Source organism: Gigantopelta aegis, chromosome 10 (assembly GCF_016097555.1).
Source record: "Gigantopelta aegis isolate Gae_Host chromosome 10, Gae_host_genome, whole genome shotgun sequence".
NCBI classification, from domain to species: domain Eukaryota; kingdom Metazoa; phylum Mollusca; class Gastropoda; order Neomphalida; family Peltospiridae; genus Gigantopelta; species Gigantopelta aegis.
In genome coordinates, this window is record NC_054708.1 from 4462211 (window position 1) to 4482548 (window position 20338).

Below are 20338 nucleotides of genomic sequence, written 5' to 3' on the forward strand. Positions count from 1 at the left end.
GCTCTCTTACAGTCAGAGTACTCGGGCTACCCTCCAAGTTGCCGTTATTTTCTGATTCTGATGATATTGACTATGAAGCCATTGCATTTTTGACCACCAACCCATTGAGTCGTTAAAACTCGCTCTGGGTGGAAGCCGGCACCGAGCTGCAAACTCAGTACCTACCAGTCTCGTGTCCGATGGCTTAACCACGACACCACCGATGCCGGTAACCATTTTTATTTAGGCAATCCACTTGTAAGTAGAATATGAACAACTGCGAGACGTGCCATTCTGTTTATAGAAACATACTATTCTCGACAAATAGCCGCTTATTATATCGTATACTATTTTAGGGAGGGGATATAGGCATAAGAAAATTTAGGTCTTTTAAAGGTCAAATTTACACACATACCCCACCCAACCCTGTATGTGTCATCCGATATGCTGATGCCGCTTGCTAAAATGTGTTGGTGAAATGGTCAACATTCCTCTCTTTTGTCTCTCAAGACCATTGTTATAGCATTTGTTCTTAAACGTTTTTGTACCAAGCTAGGGCATCCACGAGTCCAAAATATTGGACTCTAGTATTCGAGGGTCAATCGCGTCCCGGACCCGAGTACCCGATACTTACACTAGATGACAATGAGACTAAGGAATAAAGTAAAATAGCATGAATTCCAGCGCTGAACATGGATGTCAAATATTAATAAATATGAGCGAAGAACAATGTTTGGTAACCAATGTTGGGTGGCTCCTCCCCAACAATCTGCCCCAATAATAAATCTGACTAAACATAAGCGTACGAGACAGGTGGCAATGGTAACTGCCCCCACCCCCCACCCCCCTCTATTGCTGGAGCAAAACTTAAAATTTGAGCTAAAATGATGATACAAATATTCGGGTAAAATGTGCTAACCTGAGACTTTTTTACCATGTATTTTCATGATTATACCCTCAAACTTAGTTGTAATCCATGTAAAAATATGCAGTGATTCGTTTGCAACCGTAAATAGTAGTTTGGTAATAATTAAAATATGAATAAATGCTGTTATCCAGATTCGAACATTCTCGTTTAACTCGTGCAAAAGTCAGCCTGCCCCACCCCACCCTACAAAAATAGGAGCCCGTACGTCTATGTAACTAAAGAAAGATTTCTAAATTCATCCAACAAAGGAGGAAAGTAAAGACGTACAAATATGTGAGATATAAGTTTTATTCCTATATATAATATGTCCATCCCCAGCAGCCGAGGCGAGGCCGGGGTGTATATGTATACAATGTTCATCTACATCATGTAAGGCGCACTGGTATGGAATATAAACAACTAACTGTATATATACTATGACTTAGAACATTAACAAGTACATGGAATAAACCAAAATGAACATAAAGCGGTGATTACTGCAGTCTAGTACAGGCATGTATGAGGCACTTATAACACACACTGAGGATGGGGGGGGGGGGGGGCAAGGAGCAGAGAGTTGTTACAAAACGAGGTTGTGAAAACCTCACTTCACGTGTATATTAATTTAAATGTCTAAATTTATAGACAAAAAAAACACGTAAAACTGCATAGCAATTTACTTAAGACGTTAACAGTAAACTTGCGCACATTTTTTTTTTTATTAACCAAAATAATTGTCTTAAAGATGGTGAAAGTAAATTAACACAATCAGTGACTCGCTTCAGATTTCACCTCTATTATTTTAATTTTAGCTAGCAAATTACACGGCAGGAAATTTGAGGTAAAACTAATGTTAAGAAGATATTGAGAAGCCGATAAAGCACGTTAATTAGTCATACAAGCAGCAGCACCAAATAACAGAGGCGTTGGAGACTAGTGACATTAATTAGGCGAAACGTAAACACACGGAACTTTCATACACTATGCCAGGGGCGTCGCTAGGCCCTACGATATGGGGGCCCTGTACCGTTTCTACCAGACTATCCCGAATGTATTTAGTACCCTTTGATGAAAATGTTCTCGACATTGTTGAAATTCACAAAACAAGTACAACACTTGTTCAACATATGGTTTGTACATCAGTGTACATTGTCGTACAACAATAATCCAAAGGCGGAGGCCAAGGACACCTGTTCCCCTAAAAAAAACCCATCCCTTTTCTTTTTTTTACAATTTGTTTACAATTTTCATTTACGTGCCCTTTTAAGGCTGTTGTTCCCAACCCTAATATTTCAGGGTCAGCCCCTGCAATCAGTGTTTAGAGGGGTTAGAACGGTTGGTAGCCCAAGCCCCGAATCTAGAACCTAGTGGCGACCCTGCTAAACGGATTGTCGACACTTCGCCTGCCCCGTACCAGTCTCATTAACTGTAACTCCTAATGTGTTCAGATTTATAAAACTTCATCCACAATCTATGACACATTACAAAATAAGCACTTGCATCCATGCATATTGCTTCTAAATTTCATTCTATCGTGATACAAATGTATAATACATAGGATCTTAGAAATAAAAGTACATAGCTTTTTGTGTTGCTTTTTGAAAGCAGACATGAGAACGTTCTATCACATGCTCTCCCCACACCCTACAATTTCGGAATAAATACCTTAAAATATATTGTGTGGCCCCATTATAATTTAAGAATGTAAGGAAAATAATCAACATAACACAACATTAAAAACAATACGAGAGCTGGCCTCTGGTTTTTCTATATTTTTCTGAAATCATATTTTCTTGCAGACGACAATGTTCGTAAACGGAAACTCAACGATACAAAAGAAAACTACTCAAGTACGTGGAAAAAAGGGCAAAATAATTGAGAGGTAGATCGGAATATTATACATACGTATTAATTGTCAGATTTCCATTTTAAAAAAGGAACCAACAGCTACCGTCTGTCACCAAATAATATGAGTACAAATAAAGTATCATCTGACTTGTATTTAAAGAAACGATACAGACCCAAACGAAAAGTCAATTCTTGAATCCTAACACCATTAACAGTACAAGTGTACAGTGGAACCTGCTTTAAAGGGAACCAAGTATAACAACCACCTGTCTATATCGAGCACCAGTTATATCGCTTTAGTATAAATACTAGACATGACATGTATATATTTGATCTCCATGTAAATGCCGCCTGCTTTTGAAAGCCATGTTGTATAGATCAAGGGCAAAGAGGTAAAACATTTACACTAAACCGAGTTGTTTGAAGCACGCTCGTCGTGGGCTGAATCGGCTCGTATCGAAGGCAGGCCGTTTGGTATATACACTGGTAGTTATAGATACATGTCTGACTATACTAAAATGAACACTGAGTCAAGGACCTTTTTCCGAGCAGACGTGAAAATTGTGTCACAGCAGAATTTCCGTAAGAAAACCGAGACGTACAGAGAAAGTGTCGACAGTCGACTAGCCACATGCAGTCTATTCTACACCTACATACGAAAACCATTCATTAATCATTCAGTCAACACTGGAGCTGGCTTGCAGCGGATTTGAGACCAGACGTCATACACGTCAACCGAAACGTGGAAAACAACAATCAGCTGTTTTTAATGTAGGGTGACACGCGACGACAAGTGACAGATATGTATGACTCCATTCCCAAATCGGATTCCGGCGCCCTGCTGGAGTGTAGTTGTGAGTGCTATATGGGAGTCTGCGTGTTCTTGGCCACCACCTCAGACTGGTAGTGGTTTTTACAGTACAGGATCCCATCAGCCTGGGCGTAGTTGTTCAAACTGCAACAAAAACAAAGAGAAACATTAATACATATAATAGTGATGGTGATGGTGATGATAACGATAACGATGATGATGATGATGATGACGATGATGACGATGATTATGATTATAATGATGATGATGATGATGATGATAAACGACAACGAAGATGATGATGTGAAGCATAAGCGTACGGGCTCCTTTTTTTGTAGGGGGGGAGGGGGAGGGGAGCAGGGTGAATTTTGCCAGAATTAAACGGAAATGCCCCAATCTGGATAACAACATTTCTTCATATTAGCATTTACATGGATTACTAATAACTAATGGTAAAAGAAAGTAACACATTATCCCTGAATATCTCTATAATTATTTTGCCGAATTTGAGGATTTTCTCCAACACGAGGGCCTCCCCTCCCCCATCTCATACACTTATGATGTGAAGAAAACAAATATAACATAATACATTTATAATTCGTTTATCAAGACTGCCACGTATCGGTTGTATGCACACAAGCCCTACAAGTCGTTTAATATCAACAGTGAATCATTAATCACGTTCAAGGTTAAGTTACGGTGGTCTTAGATAAAAACAATATTTGTGTTTTGGTTTTTCTGTGTTGTTTGTTTTTCCCTAGATTTTTAATATAGCAGGCCATTAGGAACCGGCGGAGGGGATGTGCCCCCCCCCCCCCGCCCCTCCTCCAACACACACACTTGGCTTGTGTCCCCGCCCCCCCCCCCCCCCCCCCACTAAAGACTGACCCTTTACTAGAGATTGTGACTCCTCTTTCCACTCCAGATAAGGCCTACGGGCCTGTGTAAGTTAACAAGGAACTACATGTGAATACATTAAGGAAAATACCTCGATGACATGGTGGTTAAGCTTAAATCTGGTAGGTGGTGGGTTCGCATCCAGGTATCGGATCCAAAACTGAGCGAGTTTTACAAGCTGTTTGCAGAGGCCCAATACAACTAGGGCCTACACCGATATCTGTTCCCAACACGTAACACCAGGGACCCAGTTTACTAAACTATCCCTCAGTGCGATGCAAACAGACTTACACTAACGATGTGATGTTGTTGTTGAAAGTTAGTTTGTTTTGTTTAACTACACCACTAGAACACATTAATTTATTAATAATCGGCTATTTGATGTCAAACTCTTGATAATTTTGACAATTAGTCTTAGAAAGGAAACTCATTAAAAAATTTCATCATGATAGCACATACCGCATCATTTGATATAACAGTCGTGGTACACTGGCTGAAACGAGAAATAGCCCAATGAGCCCACCGACGGGGATCGATCCTTGACCGACCGTTTTACGACTGGGCTAACTACGTCCCGCCCCATGTTTAAGAGACCTTTGTTTATAAGGGGAGGGCTGGAGGTAACTCGAGCTACATTCAGTACAGCCACTCCAGATAGCTGAGATTTGTGAATAGGTAAGGGCGTGTTTGAGCGTTAAGTGGATATAAATAAGCACATAAATGAACGAGGACTTAGAACAAATTACGTTAGCAACTAACATTTTATTTGTTACCGCCAGTAACACGTCAAGTGTCATTTATTAAACTTTACTGTGTTTTATTTCCGAGTTATTAATAATTAAGCACAAAAGACAGCGATTTATAATCTTGACGAAAAATTATCTAGCTTGTAAAATCTTACTTTAAAGACATTTTGCAGTGGCTACACTTGAAGCATTGTTTGTGGTAGGGGTTTCCTCCCGCCTCGATGCGCTCCTGTGCGTAAACTGTCTTTTGGCAGATACCACATTTCTCTCCTCCTCCCTTCAATGCAAAAAACAAAAACAAAACTTAAAAGGAAAACCTTCAACAAAACTGTAACAAACACGAGAGAGAGAGAGAGAGAGAGAGAGAGAGAGAGAGAGAGAGAGAGAGAGAGAGAGAGAGCGTTGTGTAATATGTATCTTGAATTAGCATTTCATCTGCAAGTTGGTGTTTTCCTGTCCCTCCATAACACGACTAATAGACAGTGCCAGTGTCCCCAATATATGCTCGTTAGTTACCGATTCGAAACGTTAACGTTTTCAAGTAAAAGTTTCATCTCTGCAGTTTAATTCTGTATGCGTGCTAAGCAAACCTTTAACACACTGAAGTAAATTAAATTTTAAACCAGTTAATTCTGTCTGTGTTTGATGCCTGCGCGTGCATTCATTCTACGAATAACGATCCTGTAAAAACTATATACAGTCCGTTTGAATCTAAACAGAACCGATGAATTGGCTTGTAACTCTAAAAAACGAATACAGTTAAAATTCAAATCAAAATATAGTATTACCTTTTAACTCCATTTTAACTGGCAAAACATTAAACAAAAACCATTTGAAAAAAAAAAATCTCAATGCAAATAAAGAATGTCAATCAAATTACATAGGTTAAATAAATGAATGAATATTTAACGACACCCCAGCACAAAAACGGACATCGGCTATTGGGTGTCAAACAAAGGTAAGTATATATACATTTGTATAAGTATGTAAAAAGCCTAAACACCACAGTGTAAATATCTATGGGTAAAAGCACAATACAATACGAATATCAAAGTAACTATATTTTAAGATTCCGGATAAAAATCAAAACGGAATTTAAAAGGTTCCAATGTATTTCTGTCACCAAATATATCTTTCCTCGTCTGCATAGGTTATTATTATTATTATTATTATTATTTTATTAAAAAAATAATAATAATTGGGGGGGGGGGGGGGGGGATACAGGATACAGGGATGAAGGCAACTGATGGAACAGCTAAGATGAAGTACCCGCGTTTAGTCTTTGTGTACTGCATTATTGATTACATCAGGAGAAACTGCATAACTGGGCTGTTCCAGGATTGTGGCTTCACCCCTTTATTACAAATGCGCTTTAATCTACCGGTATATTTATGATGTTAATTTTGTAAAGAGTGAGTGAGTGAGTAAAAGTTTTACACGTGCGTATATACCACGAAGGTTTCACGCACGCCTGTCACGGCTTAATCTCTGACTTTCGCCAGTGACTAAGTCCGGGCCAGGAGGGGGGAGGGGTACGTTTGAGGTGGGCGGAATTTGGAATAAAAAATTTAGTGGTCGGTCAAAGACCTAAGTCCTAAAATCCTAACGACATTCTACACTTCTACACATGTCCGGACTAAGAATTTAAAACCAAAAGTTTTTGACTGCTCGGTCTAAAAGGTTTTAAGGTGATTTGAGCAACTGATCGGGCACCAAAGTAAAGTGCGTTGGACTATTTATAAAAAAAATAAACATAAGAATTTTGAGCCGCGGCCGAAATTTTTTAAAGTCCAACTAAGGCCAAAAAAAGAAAAAGGAGGTTGGCGTCTACTTTGGCAAGCCTGAAGATTCCCGGAGTAGAGGCAGGAGATGTTGGCGTCGTAGCAAAGTACGCACTACAGCTCCGTAATCGGGGCCGCAGACCGCCCGGATCATCTTGTGGATGTTCTTGTTGTCCAACTTGGCCGGAAGTATGACTTGGCGGTAGGTCTTGTCCCTCTGGTGCGTCACGACTACGGTGTCATGAGTTCCAAACATCTTGTTGTGGAGTTCGTATTTGCTGCCGTCCTCCAGGGATATCCAGTCTGTGTTGAGGTGGCTGCCTCGTAGCTGCGTCGGGTCAGTCGTGTCCCCCTGCATGTACTGGTGAAGTTGTTTATTCAGTCCGTTCACAGCGACGGTCCATTCGGACTCTTCAGGGGGAGCGACTACCGGGGCTGGTCTCTCGGCCTTGGCTGGCCGGTCGGTCGGTCGGTGATGTTGCCTTCCTTTTTTCTCCAACGGTGGTCGATCGGGCCGATGGCGAGGCGACTGGCTGTACCGGAGATACAGGCCAGTTCTTCCTGGGCCATGTGACGTCGGTGATGGAGGGTCGTTGGGCGTCTCACACACCGCAGTGTTGAGCTCGTCCAGTTCGGTGGCCGACGGTTCCCTTGGGGCTGGTCGCGTCGTCTCAGGTTGGACTGGGGGCGGCGTCGCAGAACGGACCGCCACTGGCGGTTGAGCCGTCAGCTTAGATCCCCCCCCCCCCCCCCCCCGTGCCGCTCCTGGCGCAGGTTTCCTCTTCCTCCACTTCCAATTCCTTGTCGGTGAGATCGCGTCCCCGTACACCAAGGTCACGGAAGCCCGTGACCCGGTGTGCGTGACGCGATACTCACTCAGCTTTCCAAAACTGGCGAGCAGTCCCCCGGGGGGGGGGGGGGGGGGGGGGGGGGGGGGGGGGGGGGGAAGTCAAGAGCGCAGCTAACCACGTCTACTCTCATCGCGAGTTGAGTTGAAAGTCTGTTTTGTAAAGAAACGTTTTTATTTATATAATCGTGGGGTTTTTTTTGTAGTTTTTTTAATATTATGAGAGTTGGTATGGGTTTAAAACTTAATGTTCTTATATGAATTTTGGCATTATACAAAGTGTAGTTATATGCCAATGAATCGGCAAACAGACTATACTTTACAAACCTTGGTATAAAACGAGTAATTTATTTATAAAATGAACGCCTGTTAATAGGTTTTCATTCCTAATTAACACGGGGATCGATTAGATGGACACGTTTAATACAGCGGTGTCGTGAGACATCTTTGCACAAAATGTATACAAATTTACACGGGTTCCCTCCATCTATTTGCAGTGACTCTTCAAATATCGTTAAAATGCCTAGCCAGTCTTCGCAATGCTTATGGTAGTGTTGAACTAAGGTGAAATTAAAATTGTGTTATCTCACATAGATTTAAAACGCAAAATTTTGGTTACATGCATTAAAACTTTACTGTTGTTATCTTACGCTTTAACTTGTGATGTTGTGTAGTCCTAGGTCATCATACTGCCCTTTCGCCCCTGCTCCACACATACCATGTTATATATATATATATATAACACCAATATCACCACTAAAAGTAGGCCCATTATAATAGCTATCAATAAAACTCCCATACCCCCACCCCCGACAACAAAAACCCAAACCCCAAAAAACTTCCAAACCCCCCCCCCCCACAAAAAAACATAAAACTTTGGGGGGGGGGGGTGTTAAATTAAAAAAACAACAAACAACAACAGCAAAGCAAAGAAACCCATTGTTTTTAAATATCTACAAAGCCAAACTGTATTGAATTAACGAAAGCAGATGTATGCGACCGGATTATCAGTGCCAAACTCGATGGTGCTTACTGCACTGACTCGAGTGGACATAAAAACCTCACAGATATTTAACGTGAAACATTAATAGCCTAAAGTGCCACTTAGGTCTCAAAGGCTAATAACGTTAAAACTAGTAAACAAACAACACTTTCTAATTAACACATGTTTGGACAAGAGTGCATCCATTCACTAACACGTCCTAACACGACTGCACGGGCAACTAAACAAGAGATTTATAGAACCTTTCGAATTATGATCTCCCATTTCCCCATAAAGGTTTTCAGAATGTTGGTACCGTGGAATACATATAATAAAATAGCATGTCATACTAGTCTGTGAGATGTGTGGTCTTGTCTGTAGGTAAATGCACACACAGTTAAAGTTTGTTTTAGTTAAAGGGACATTCCTGAGTTTGCTCCATTGTACGGGGTTTCCGACTAATAAAATAGTTCTACGATTAAACTTACATATTAAATATATTTTCTTGTTCAGAATATCAGTGTCTGTATATTCAATTTGTTTCTGGTCGTCTTAATATTTCTAAGAAGCCCAAATTGGATTTTGTCTTCAAATAATTTCGTACGTACGAAAAAACAATATTTTAGGAAATAAAAGGAAATTTAACCTAATACAAATATTAGAACGATCAGAAACACGTTTAAAATACACACTAATATTTTATGCAGAAAAATATATTTGATATGTAATTACAATCGTTAAAAAGTACCTGTTAGTCGATAACATCTTAAAAATTGCAGCAAACTAAGGAATGTCCCTTTAACGACATCACTAAAGCACATTGATTTATTAATAATCGGCTATTAGATGTCAAACATTTGGTAATTCTGACTCGTAATCTTCAGACAAAACCCGCTACATTGTTCCATTAGTAGCAAGGAATCTTTTATATGCACTATTCTACAAACAGGATAGCATATACTATGGCCTTTGATATTCCAGTCGTGGTGCACTGGCTGAAACGAGAAACAGCTCAATGGGACCACCGACGGAGATCGATCCCAAACCGACAGCGCATCAAGCGAGCTACGTCCCGCCCCAAATCCATACAAAAGTTAAAAGAACGAGTAGCATGACAGCAGGTTTCCTCTCCAACACCAGAGCGATGTCACTATAATTGTGTTGACCGGCCTCGATGGCGTCGTCGTTAGGCCATCGGTCAACAGGCTGGTAGGTACTGGGGTCGGATCCCAGTCGAGGCATGGGATTTTTAATCCAGATACCGACTCCAAACCCTGAGTGAGTGCTCCGCAAGGCTCAATGGGTAGATGTAAATCACTTGCTTCGACCAGTGATCCATAACTGGTTCAACAAATGCCATGGTTTGTGCTATCTTGTCTGTGGGAAGCGCAAATAAAAGATCCCTTGTTGCTAATCGGAAAGAGTAGCCCATGTAGTGGCGACAGCGGGTTTCCTCTCAAAATCTGTGTGGTCCTTAACCATATGTCTGACGCCATATAACCGTAAATAAAATGTGTTGAGTGCGTCGTTAAATAAAACATTTCTTTCTTTTTTTATAATCGTGTTGAAACCAAAAAACTGAGCAATGTGCTAGGGTGTTGTTAATTAACATTCCTTTCCTCTACATAAGCTAATTCTCGATAACAAATAATGAAAGATGCTCTGAATAGAAACATTTGATCATTCTGTTTCATTGCCCTCAGAGGAAACTCGTTAATTTTTATATCTTGTATATGTACTTTCCCGCAGACAGGACAGCACGCACCACGGATTTTGAGGAGTTTGAATCCTGCTACCCAAGCACCTGAGGCAAGCGCTCTACCGACTAACAAGGGCGGTGTGGGATCGATCCCCGTCGGTAGGCCCATTGGGCTATTTCTCGTTCTAGTCAGTGCACAACGACTGGTATATCAAAGGCCGTGGCATGTACCACCCAGTCTATGGGATGTTGCATGTAAAAGATCCCTTGCAGTTGGCCTCAGATTACAGTTATCTTCCCATTTGGTTGTCCAAAATCCGGAAATTTGACCGCGCAAGTAGTCTGCTGTTTGACTGTGATTATTTCATGGCAGACAGCTATGAAGTGGCAACTGTTTGACTGAAGTAACAGGGGATAGCATGTAGTTTGTAAACATGTGTAACTTGTTGACATTGAAGACTTGTTTGTGGTAATTCCGGCCCATGCAAAAGTAGTGCTTTTTGTGTAAACTGGGTGTACTCCGGCCTGGTTTAGAGGGTGTGTCTGTTTAAACCAATATGCTGGGAGAAAGAGCTGGACAACAGGGGTTGTCCTTTTCAGGGTATGTGTCCCCCATGCAGGCAAAGGTACATACAAAACTGCACGGGCCTGCTGATATTAATAAAAATGTTATAGCCACTAAGGCTATATAGAAACATATAGCGAAATTAATTGTGGTCTGAGGCCAGTTAATCGAAAAGTGTAGCCCATCAAGTGGCGACAGCAGGTTTCCACTCTCATTATCTGTGTGGTATGTCTGACGCCATACAACCGTAAATAAAATGTGTTGAGTGCGTCGTTAAATAAAATATTTCTTTCTTTCTACCGACTAATAGTACCACGCAGACTAATGCACCACAATGACCGCCATTTTACCAAGTTGCATACCGCAGTAAATGGCAAAACGGCCAGCGTGATTATTTTTTTGCCAGTGCAGCTGGTTCGCGCGTGCGAGCAACTCACCCGAAATAAAGTCACTTATTGAGCACGGAGCCTGCCAAAGAGCAAAGGTTCACAGAACAATGCTGGCGAAAACATGACGCCAGGAAGCACCGGCTGGCAGCAGAATGTTTTGTCCACATGTAAAAGATGTGTACGAGAACCCAGCACGAGGTACTTCGTAGATAGCCAATAGTGCCCGGCGTTGAGTTTACAGTTCTCCGCATCACGCTGCCAACACACTGGTTTGTTGGATATCGGATAACTCAACATGTTAATGAATCAAGATAAGTTTACCCCACAGGAATTCGAATGACCAACAAACAATGAACATCATTCTTTTCTGTATTGCTACTGTAGATAGGTGTACTTCTTTGTTGGAGGTGTTGAGGCAGACACATATCGACCGAGAGTAATGGAAACCAGTAGATCCTATGAAAACAAAATACTGGACGTGCCTACAAGGAGTGTAAGGAATATTTTGACTAAGTCATAGCATACCACGACTGTTATATCAAATGATGTGGTATGTGTTATCCTGTCTGTGGGATGGGGCATATAAAAGATCCCTTGCTACTAATGGAAAAATGTAGCGGGTTTTCTCTCTAAAACTATATGACAACATTACCAAATGTTTGTCATCCAGTAGCCGATTATTAATAAATCATTGTGCTCTAGTGCTGTAGTTAAACAAAACACAAACTTTTTCTGCTTGGGGTATGGTAAAATTGGGTGAGATCCGTTCCTAAATATTTTCTTTGATTTGATGCCCAGGATTAATACTGTATAAGTAACGCAGAACCTCTGTTCTCTGTGAGTACAATGCTAATGGTGATTTTGTTGGAGGTACCCCCCCCCCCCCCCCAACCCCACACCTCTTCATATATTTAGTTCTTGAAAAATACAAAGTTAACCCCCCCTCTCTCTCTCTATCTACTCGCTCGCTTCCTCCTCTCTCTCTCTCTCTCTCTCTCTCTCTCTCTCTCTCTCTGATGCGAGTGGATGTTATTGCAAAACAAAGAGCTTTTGTAATGATCTGTAGAATCATCATTTAACGAAATACACGGAAGTATTACTCGCTCTCTTCCCCCATTCTTCTCACACTGTCACTGTCACACTCTCTCTCAAAACACACACACACTCACACACTAATTATAAAAAAAATCAAATACAAAACAATAAACACAGAAACAACAGCACGCACATCGTTACGTGAAGTGGTTTAAAATACAAAACAAACAGACCAAAAAAAAAAAAAATCCCCCCAAAAACCAAGCGCTAGTACATTTATGTTAACGCTCAGACGGAAATTCTCCATAGGTCATGACACATTAACTCCACCCAGATTACTTCACACCTCACAAGCACATCTAACCATTAACTAAAACCCGGCCGTGCCTCTCTACATTTAAAACAGTTCATTCACGTTACTCGAAACTGACAGGGACGCGTTTGTCGGACAGTTTCCGCTTTCAGTAAGTGCATTATATTGATTGAGATGCACGGAACACAACAGCACCAACACAAAGCACAGCTTTATCGACAGGCGCCATGGTTAGAAGCATACCTTTTAAGGTCATCATGACCGAAGTTAAGAATAAAGTAAATGCAAGTTATTGTCTGCACCATGAAATAACAAATGACACATTATTCAATACAACCACTGGTCACCACGACCGAAAGTAAAAAAAAACCCCACTTAATAGTTATTGTCTCAACTATGAAATAACACATGGCATATCCTTTAATAAAACAACTGGTCACCATGATCAAACTTAGAAAACAAGAAATCCTAATAGTTATTGTCTGAACCATGCAATACTAAATGACACATCCTATAATACAACCACTGGTCACTATGACCGGAAGTTAAAAAAAAAAAAACTAAAAACTAATGATAGCTATTTATCTTAATATAAAAATCTTTTCAATTTCTCCACGATCTCAATCTGTTTCGACCTTGTTCTGTCAGTTTCCTCAGATTCTGTCATCAGAGCTGTCTACACCACTGGCTACCAGCCTCAACTTCCTCCATAGTGGCAGTGACTCTCTATGTACTTCCCTGCACCCATATGGAATTCTCGTCCTCTGCCGCTAATAAAGCTGGTCTGACCCACGGCACTAACGGACGCCAGTAGTAGGGGAGTATGGTAGGTGGCCAGACTAAGCCCACAGCAAAAGCTGATGAGAAATGGTAGGTGTGTGGCACGGATGGCCACAAGAGACGAGCGCCTGTCGCGGTTGAAGTGACAAGGACCAGGATGTGGAGGTGGACAGCAAATAAAATTAAAATATAGGAGGAGCTGCCAGATTGGAGATTGGATGGAATTCAAAGGAGAGTGGGGGAAAGTGGCTGTTGGATAAAAACAAAAAAATAAAGAGAAAAAAATATCAAATGACACATTTTTTAACACAACCACTGGCCTCGAGAATGGGGGATGGGGGTGGGAGCACGACCCGGGACCCTTCCATGTTCGTTCCAAGAATTCGTCTGCCCCCACCCCCCAAAAAAATCATCCTAGCTTCGACCCCCCAAAAAAATAATGTGACATCAATCCTATGCTTCGAGGGATTCCTGTCGTTTTTCGTCAAATAATGTGACTCCCCTCCCAAACAGTCACACATGTACAGGACTAATGAGGGATTCGTCAAATGCTGTGAGATGTACTGTCTAATGAGGGATTCGTCAAATAATGTGACAGGTACTGTCTAATGAAGGATTCGTTAAATAATGTGACAGGTACTGTCTAATGAAGGATTCGTCAAATGATGTGAAATGTACTGTAATGAGGGATTCGTCAAATACTGTGAGATGTACTGTCTAATGAGGAAGAGCTTATAAAAGTTCCGTACTCCCTTATCGATAGGAGGTGTCTATGAGGCAGCAGCGAGGTTTCTTTGTCGACACCATATACTAGCACCACAACTGGTCAAAGGATGCGGTATGTGCTTTCCTGTCTGTGGGAAAGTGCATATAAAAGATCCCTTGCTGCATTAGGAAAAATGTAGCGGGTTTCCTCTGTTGACTACGAGTCAGAATCACCAAATGTTTGACATCCAATAGCCCATGATTAATTAATCATGTGCTCCAGTGGTGTCGTTAAACAGAACAAACTTTAAATACCATATAGGCCTACTAATAGCTATAGTTGAAAAATATCATCAGGTGTCCTCAAACAAATATTCTTTTTCTTTCATTTCCGTTGGTTGGGATCTATTATATTCAAGCCCGTGTCATATACCTACACAGAAAGGTAACGATAGTAGTTGCCATGGCAACAACAACAAAACCCGTTCAAAGGTGTGTGTTTTTTCGCGAAGAAAACGCCGACATACAGACAGTGATTGATAGCAGACGAGATTCGCTAACCAGGCGTGGGGGTGTGGTGTCATACATGTTGCAGTACTCTCTAACAATATTTATTTTTATTGCAAGATTTATTCACAAGAGGCGGTTTACCTACGTAACACTTTAGCTGAAGACTAAAAAACAAGGTCGGAACTAGTCAAATATAACTGGGGGGTGGGGGTGGGGGGGTGTGTGAGGAAGATATTTTAAAACTGTAAAGGACATATACAGGGGGGGGGGGACAACCAACACTAAACGTTTTTTTATAGAAGTGCCCCCCCCCCCCACCCCAGCTACACTACTAGACATATTTATATCCGTAGCACCCCCACTAAGTATGGACCTGAAAGGTGTTCCCCGCCTACACTACACGCTGTTACTTCACTAGCAGCAGTCGACGAACTGCCTGGTGTTGGCAGAGTACCTGTCTGACGTCCCCAGATACGTCATTGCCGTATCACCTGACACTATCGGTAAGAAAGGTTAACCGTGAGGTTGTAGTACACCATTTTCCGTTTCATCGCGCGTATCGCCTCAATGAAAGTAAATACGCTGAAAATATCAAACTGGGCGTCTACATAGTTTGCGGTGTGAGCTGTGAATAGATTTACTCATCCATTCAGACACACACACACAGTCAGCGATATAACAGTTAAATGAATTCCAATGCCCTTTCAAAATAATCCTAAATAAAACCCAAAGGAAACAATCAATAAAAAGTTAGAACTGTTTAACGATACCACTAGAGCACGTTGATTTATTAATCATCGACTATTGGATGTCAAACATTTGGCAATTTTGATATTTAGAGAGGAAACCCGATGTATGTTTCCATTAATAGCAAGACTAGCACGCGGCATTCATCATTTGACCTGAGCAGGATATAACCGATATATTAAGACGGTAACCAGTTGACCGAGTTATTTTATTTATCCTGCAATCCTACATATGACGTAACATTAATAAATAACAGTTTTATTTATCCTGCAATCCTACATATTACGCAACATTAATAAATAACAGTTTTATTTATCCTGCAATCCTACATATTACGCAACATTAATAAATAACAGTTTTATTTCACAACTTTGCCGTTTTCCGGAGTAGTATATCTATACATGTTGAATGTTTTGTCACCTATGTACAGAATCTATAAACCAACATAAAATTAGGCCTATTTCTTATTTTTAATTTAAAAATTGTCTTCAAAACAGTTTTTAAAAATCGAAATAATCAAATGGAAATAAAAGCTTTGACCAATATAATATTCCTTTACTGATCATAACTAGTGCAAAGGTGGTTCAGTCCCAAAACGCTACATGTAGTCCTTCGATTTAAAATCGCAGACCCTAGTTTTAACCTGTGAAAATTAACACCAAGTTATAGTTTTATAACAGTTATAGTCATCCTTTCACGATGGATTCGTTTTGTTAGACCACGGTTATTGCGGCCGTTGAGTGACGGGTATAATGATCGAGGACATAGTAATGTCTCATTTCAATGATCAAAAACCGGCTCTAATGGTTAAAAATACGCGGTAATGTTTAAAAACTAGCGACTATGAAACGCATAAACCAGTCTTGCTAACGTGTTTCTGCTCTGGCTGAACGCAGTCTTGGTATGAAAGCTGCAATAACATGAATGTGAACAACGGGTGAAAGAGTTTATGTCAACTAACCAGCTCCATGCAGATTTCGCAGGTCGCATAGAGAATGCAGATACGTACACCATGACCATTTAATTAACTAAGAATGCACCCTTTACACCGTGTGAAGCGACTCCTTAAATCAAGTTATAGAAACATACATGCACGCACGCACACACACACACACACACACACACACACACACACACGTAATATACAATACAGATGTATAAATATTCATGACCAATCCCCAATGTTACCGACTTATTTCTCTCTCGTGTGGCTAGACTACAAACTACTGCTTACAAACACGAATCACACACTGTAATGAATCATCAATACAAAAGGACAGAAAGGAAGTCTACTTTCGTATTAACGTTAGGTGCACTGTTCAGCTTAATGTTGGCATATTGATAAATAAATACCGGGGGTGGGGTAGGGGTGGGTGATGGTGGTGGTGGTGGTGGGGGGGGGGGATGTGACAGTTAAGCGCCCTCTATTTTGGCCATGAGGTTGGTCACAAATCTATGGCACACGCACAAAACAAAACCCCCAGAAAAAGTGTAATTTCCTGAAAGTAATTTACTTAGTTTAATACCACACTAGCGCACATTGATTAATTAATCATCGGCTATGGGACGTAAAACATTTTGAGTCGATGTTTTCAGAAGAAACCCGAAACATTTTTCCATTAACAGCAAATGATTTTTATATGCAGTTTCCCACAGACAGGAAACATTAACCACGGCTTTTGATGTACTAATCAGATCATGGGTCCATCAAGATTCGATCCTATGACCAAAACACCTCGGACATTCACTCTAACAACTGAGCTAGATTCCGCCTTTACTGATAAATAAACACCTGCGGGAAAAGAACGTCTCCTGTTATTTTGGCCGTCAGAGGTTTGAAAACCTGTGCACTGGCCCAAAATCTATGGCATAGAAACCAGATCATGTGTTATTTTCCAAGAGTAATTATTTTCTCTTCTTGCCTCCAGCGAGACGTCTGATGCCTTCACGGTTGCCCTTCTCTAGGCAATGTTTGTTCCAGTTCCTATAGATTTGGTACTGTTGGGTCCAGCTTCTTAATTTTGTGCCCCACTAGGATGTCCTAGATGTGTTCCAGCGATCTGGCTCCGTATTCATAAACGTACTTAAGTCAATGTATGATACTTATTTATGTACTTTAAGTATGTATTTAGGTAACATACATTGACTTAAGTACGTTTATGAATACGGAGCCTGGACTCATGGTTGGCCATGATGAATGGTCGTGGTGACATTTTGCTGAAATAACCATGTTACGGTTCGAAAACGGCGTGGTCTCGCCTTATCGTCCATGTAGACAGCCCTGTAGCCAGATGCTGATGATCAAACTGTGGTACAATACATGGTGTACACATAAAATAGGTGCGATAAAGATTTATTAAATTGTACTGTATGACTGGATCCAGGATTTGTCGCCTATGTCTGTCACTCGTTAGATTCCACTGTACTGAGACCATGCCCAGCTTGCAGAGATTGGGCAGGCAATATCCCATATCAGGACTGATCCTCCGCCAAATGCGACTGTGGGACGAGTATGCCATGTATGTTTACCACCAGAGCCGAATGCGCCAGTCTGTGGCACGAAACATCAACCTGGTATCATCCGAACAGGGATCTTCCTCCAGGTCCTAAGGTTCCCGAGTCGTCTCGCCAAACCACGTCACTGGTGAAGTCAGAGGGTAGGCCTGGGATGGGCATGCCAGAACCTTCATTGGATATGGACACGTAAAACCCGTTCCCATGTCATGTCAAACAGTGCCTGCGGTGACGATCTATTAACATAGGATATGGGCACGTAAAACCCGTTCCCATGTCATGTCAAACAGTGCCTGCGCTGACGATCTATTAACATAGGAAGCCTCCTTGACCTCAAACAAATTAATTGTGTATGAGGTCTTTTCAATTTTTATACCGATGTCATTTCTTTCTTTGACTCCCAATAGCTGATGTGGTTTTCCTGCTGGGGTGTCGTTAAACATTCATTCACATACATTTTAAATTTAGTTTTTCTTTTACATTCTTTTACATTCATTCAGACACATTTAAATAAACGTTGTTGTTGTTTTTTGTCTTACTTTATATAATGAAGATAAAAATCAAGCTTGTACCCAACCTCACCCCCCCCCCCCCCCCCCCCCCCCCCCAAACACCGTTGCTCCTGTACTAAGAGTGTGCCTGCCACTGCAGGTATCGTTCCTACAGACCTGCACCAATTGGTTTTCGGCGGGTCTACACTAGCGGTTCCTTGTTAGAAAAATAATCTATTAGTTTAACAGATGCGCGCCAGTAACCGACTCTGAAGGCTATATAGCATTGAGCAGATACCAGACACCTACACATATATACTTAACATGCAGTACACACACTCCGTGTTTTAAACAGTAAAACTTTCACTTTCATACGATTTGCGAGTGTTAGACACGGTGGCAATTCTTGTACCCTACAACACGCTCTGAATAACGTTTTCAACACTAATGAACTAAATACTTACGAATTTGGGCGGCATTTTGACGACAACAACAACACAAGCTATGCTCTCTATGCAGCTTTCTCACTCTACGATAAATACTCGCCGGCTGTAGATACGGACTGACTCATCTGGCGGGGCGATATCGTTTTGCACACGGCACACACTATTTACAACTTCCATAGTTTCGCCAATCGATGAATGCATATTTACTGTAAGCTAACATCTTTACAAACACTTTGATTGCGATCTATCGACAGCAAGTGGTCTTAGTAATCTGTTACAACGCCACACCATAGCAACCATACTGCATTGTTTAGTTAAAGAAGAGGCTTCAGGGTACCTGGGGGTGGGGGTGGGGTGGGGTGGGGGGGTGGTGGGGGGGGGGAGTAGCCCAAGTACTCTGCTTTTCGAGAGCTGTACGCACATTTAAGTTATATTCGCGATTATAACTCTTCAAATGTCCGTCTAGCTCTCGAAAGTTAAATATATTTTTTACGTTTAACGACACTACTAGAGCACATTGATTTATTAATCATTGGCTATTGGATGTCAAACATTCGATAATTCCGACATAGTCTAAAGAGGAAACCCACTACTTGTTTCCATTAGTAGGAAGGGATATTTTATGTGCAAAATCCCACAGGCAGGAGAGCACATACCACGGCCTTGATATGCCAGTCGTGGTACACCGACTTGAATGAGAAATAGCCCAATGGACCCACCGCCGGGGATCGATCCTAGACCGACCGCGTATCAGGCGAGCGCTTCACCACTGGGCTACGTCTCGCCCCTATCATCTGCCATGGTCCCACACCCACTTTGCGTATTGTTGTGTCTAGATGGCTGGAAATACCGTATTTGAACACCTACATTTTTTTCTTTTCGGCGGGTCCTGACACCGACATTCGCATCCCTCCGAAGACGGAATCCGGGGGTGGGCGTGCCTGGACCGTAGGGATATGGGCACGTTAAATAGTTCCGCATCCGCATCCGCATCCCTCAGGCTATCGCGCTGACAGTGACCGGACTATGATCCGTTTGGCCACAGACCAAAATTAATTACGCTAAATGTTTCTATATAGCGTTAGTGGCTATAACATTTTTATTAATATCAGCAGGCCCATGGATTTTTGTATGTACCTTTGTCTGCCTGGGGGAAACATACCCTGAAAAGGACAACCCCTGTTGTCCAGCTCTTTCTCCCAGGCGTAGCCCAGTGGTACAGCGCTCGTTCGATGCGCGGTCGGTGGGCCCATTGGGCTATTTCTCGTTCCAGCCAGTGCACCACGACTGGTATATCAAAGGGCGTGGTATGTACTACCCTGTCTGTGGGATGGTTGAAAAGAGTA

At 41.6% G+C, this 20338-nt stretch overlaps 1 protein-coding gene across 1 annotated transcript; it reads right to left on the reverse strand.

Annotated features, from left to right (window-relative positions):
- Nucleotides 1-1181: 1181 nt before the first annotated feature.
- On the reverse strand, nucleotides 1182-19155 carry LOC121382656 (LIM domain-containing protein PLIM2c-like). Its single transcript, XM_041512190.1, has 3 exons — nucleotides 19011-19155; nucleotides 5344-5465; nucleotides 1182-3689 (listed from the first exon to the last, which is right to left on the reverse strand). The coding sequence occupies exons 1-3, from the start codon at nucleotides 19023-19025 to the stop codon at nucleotides 3596-3598; spliced, it is 231 nt and encodes a 76-aa protein (XP_041368124.1). The 5' UTR covers nucleotides 19026-19155; the 3' UTR covers nucleotides 1182-3595.
- Nucleotides 19156-20338: the final 1183 nt, after the last annotated feature.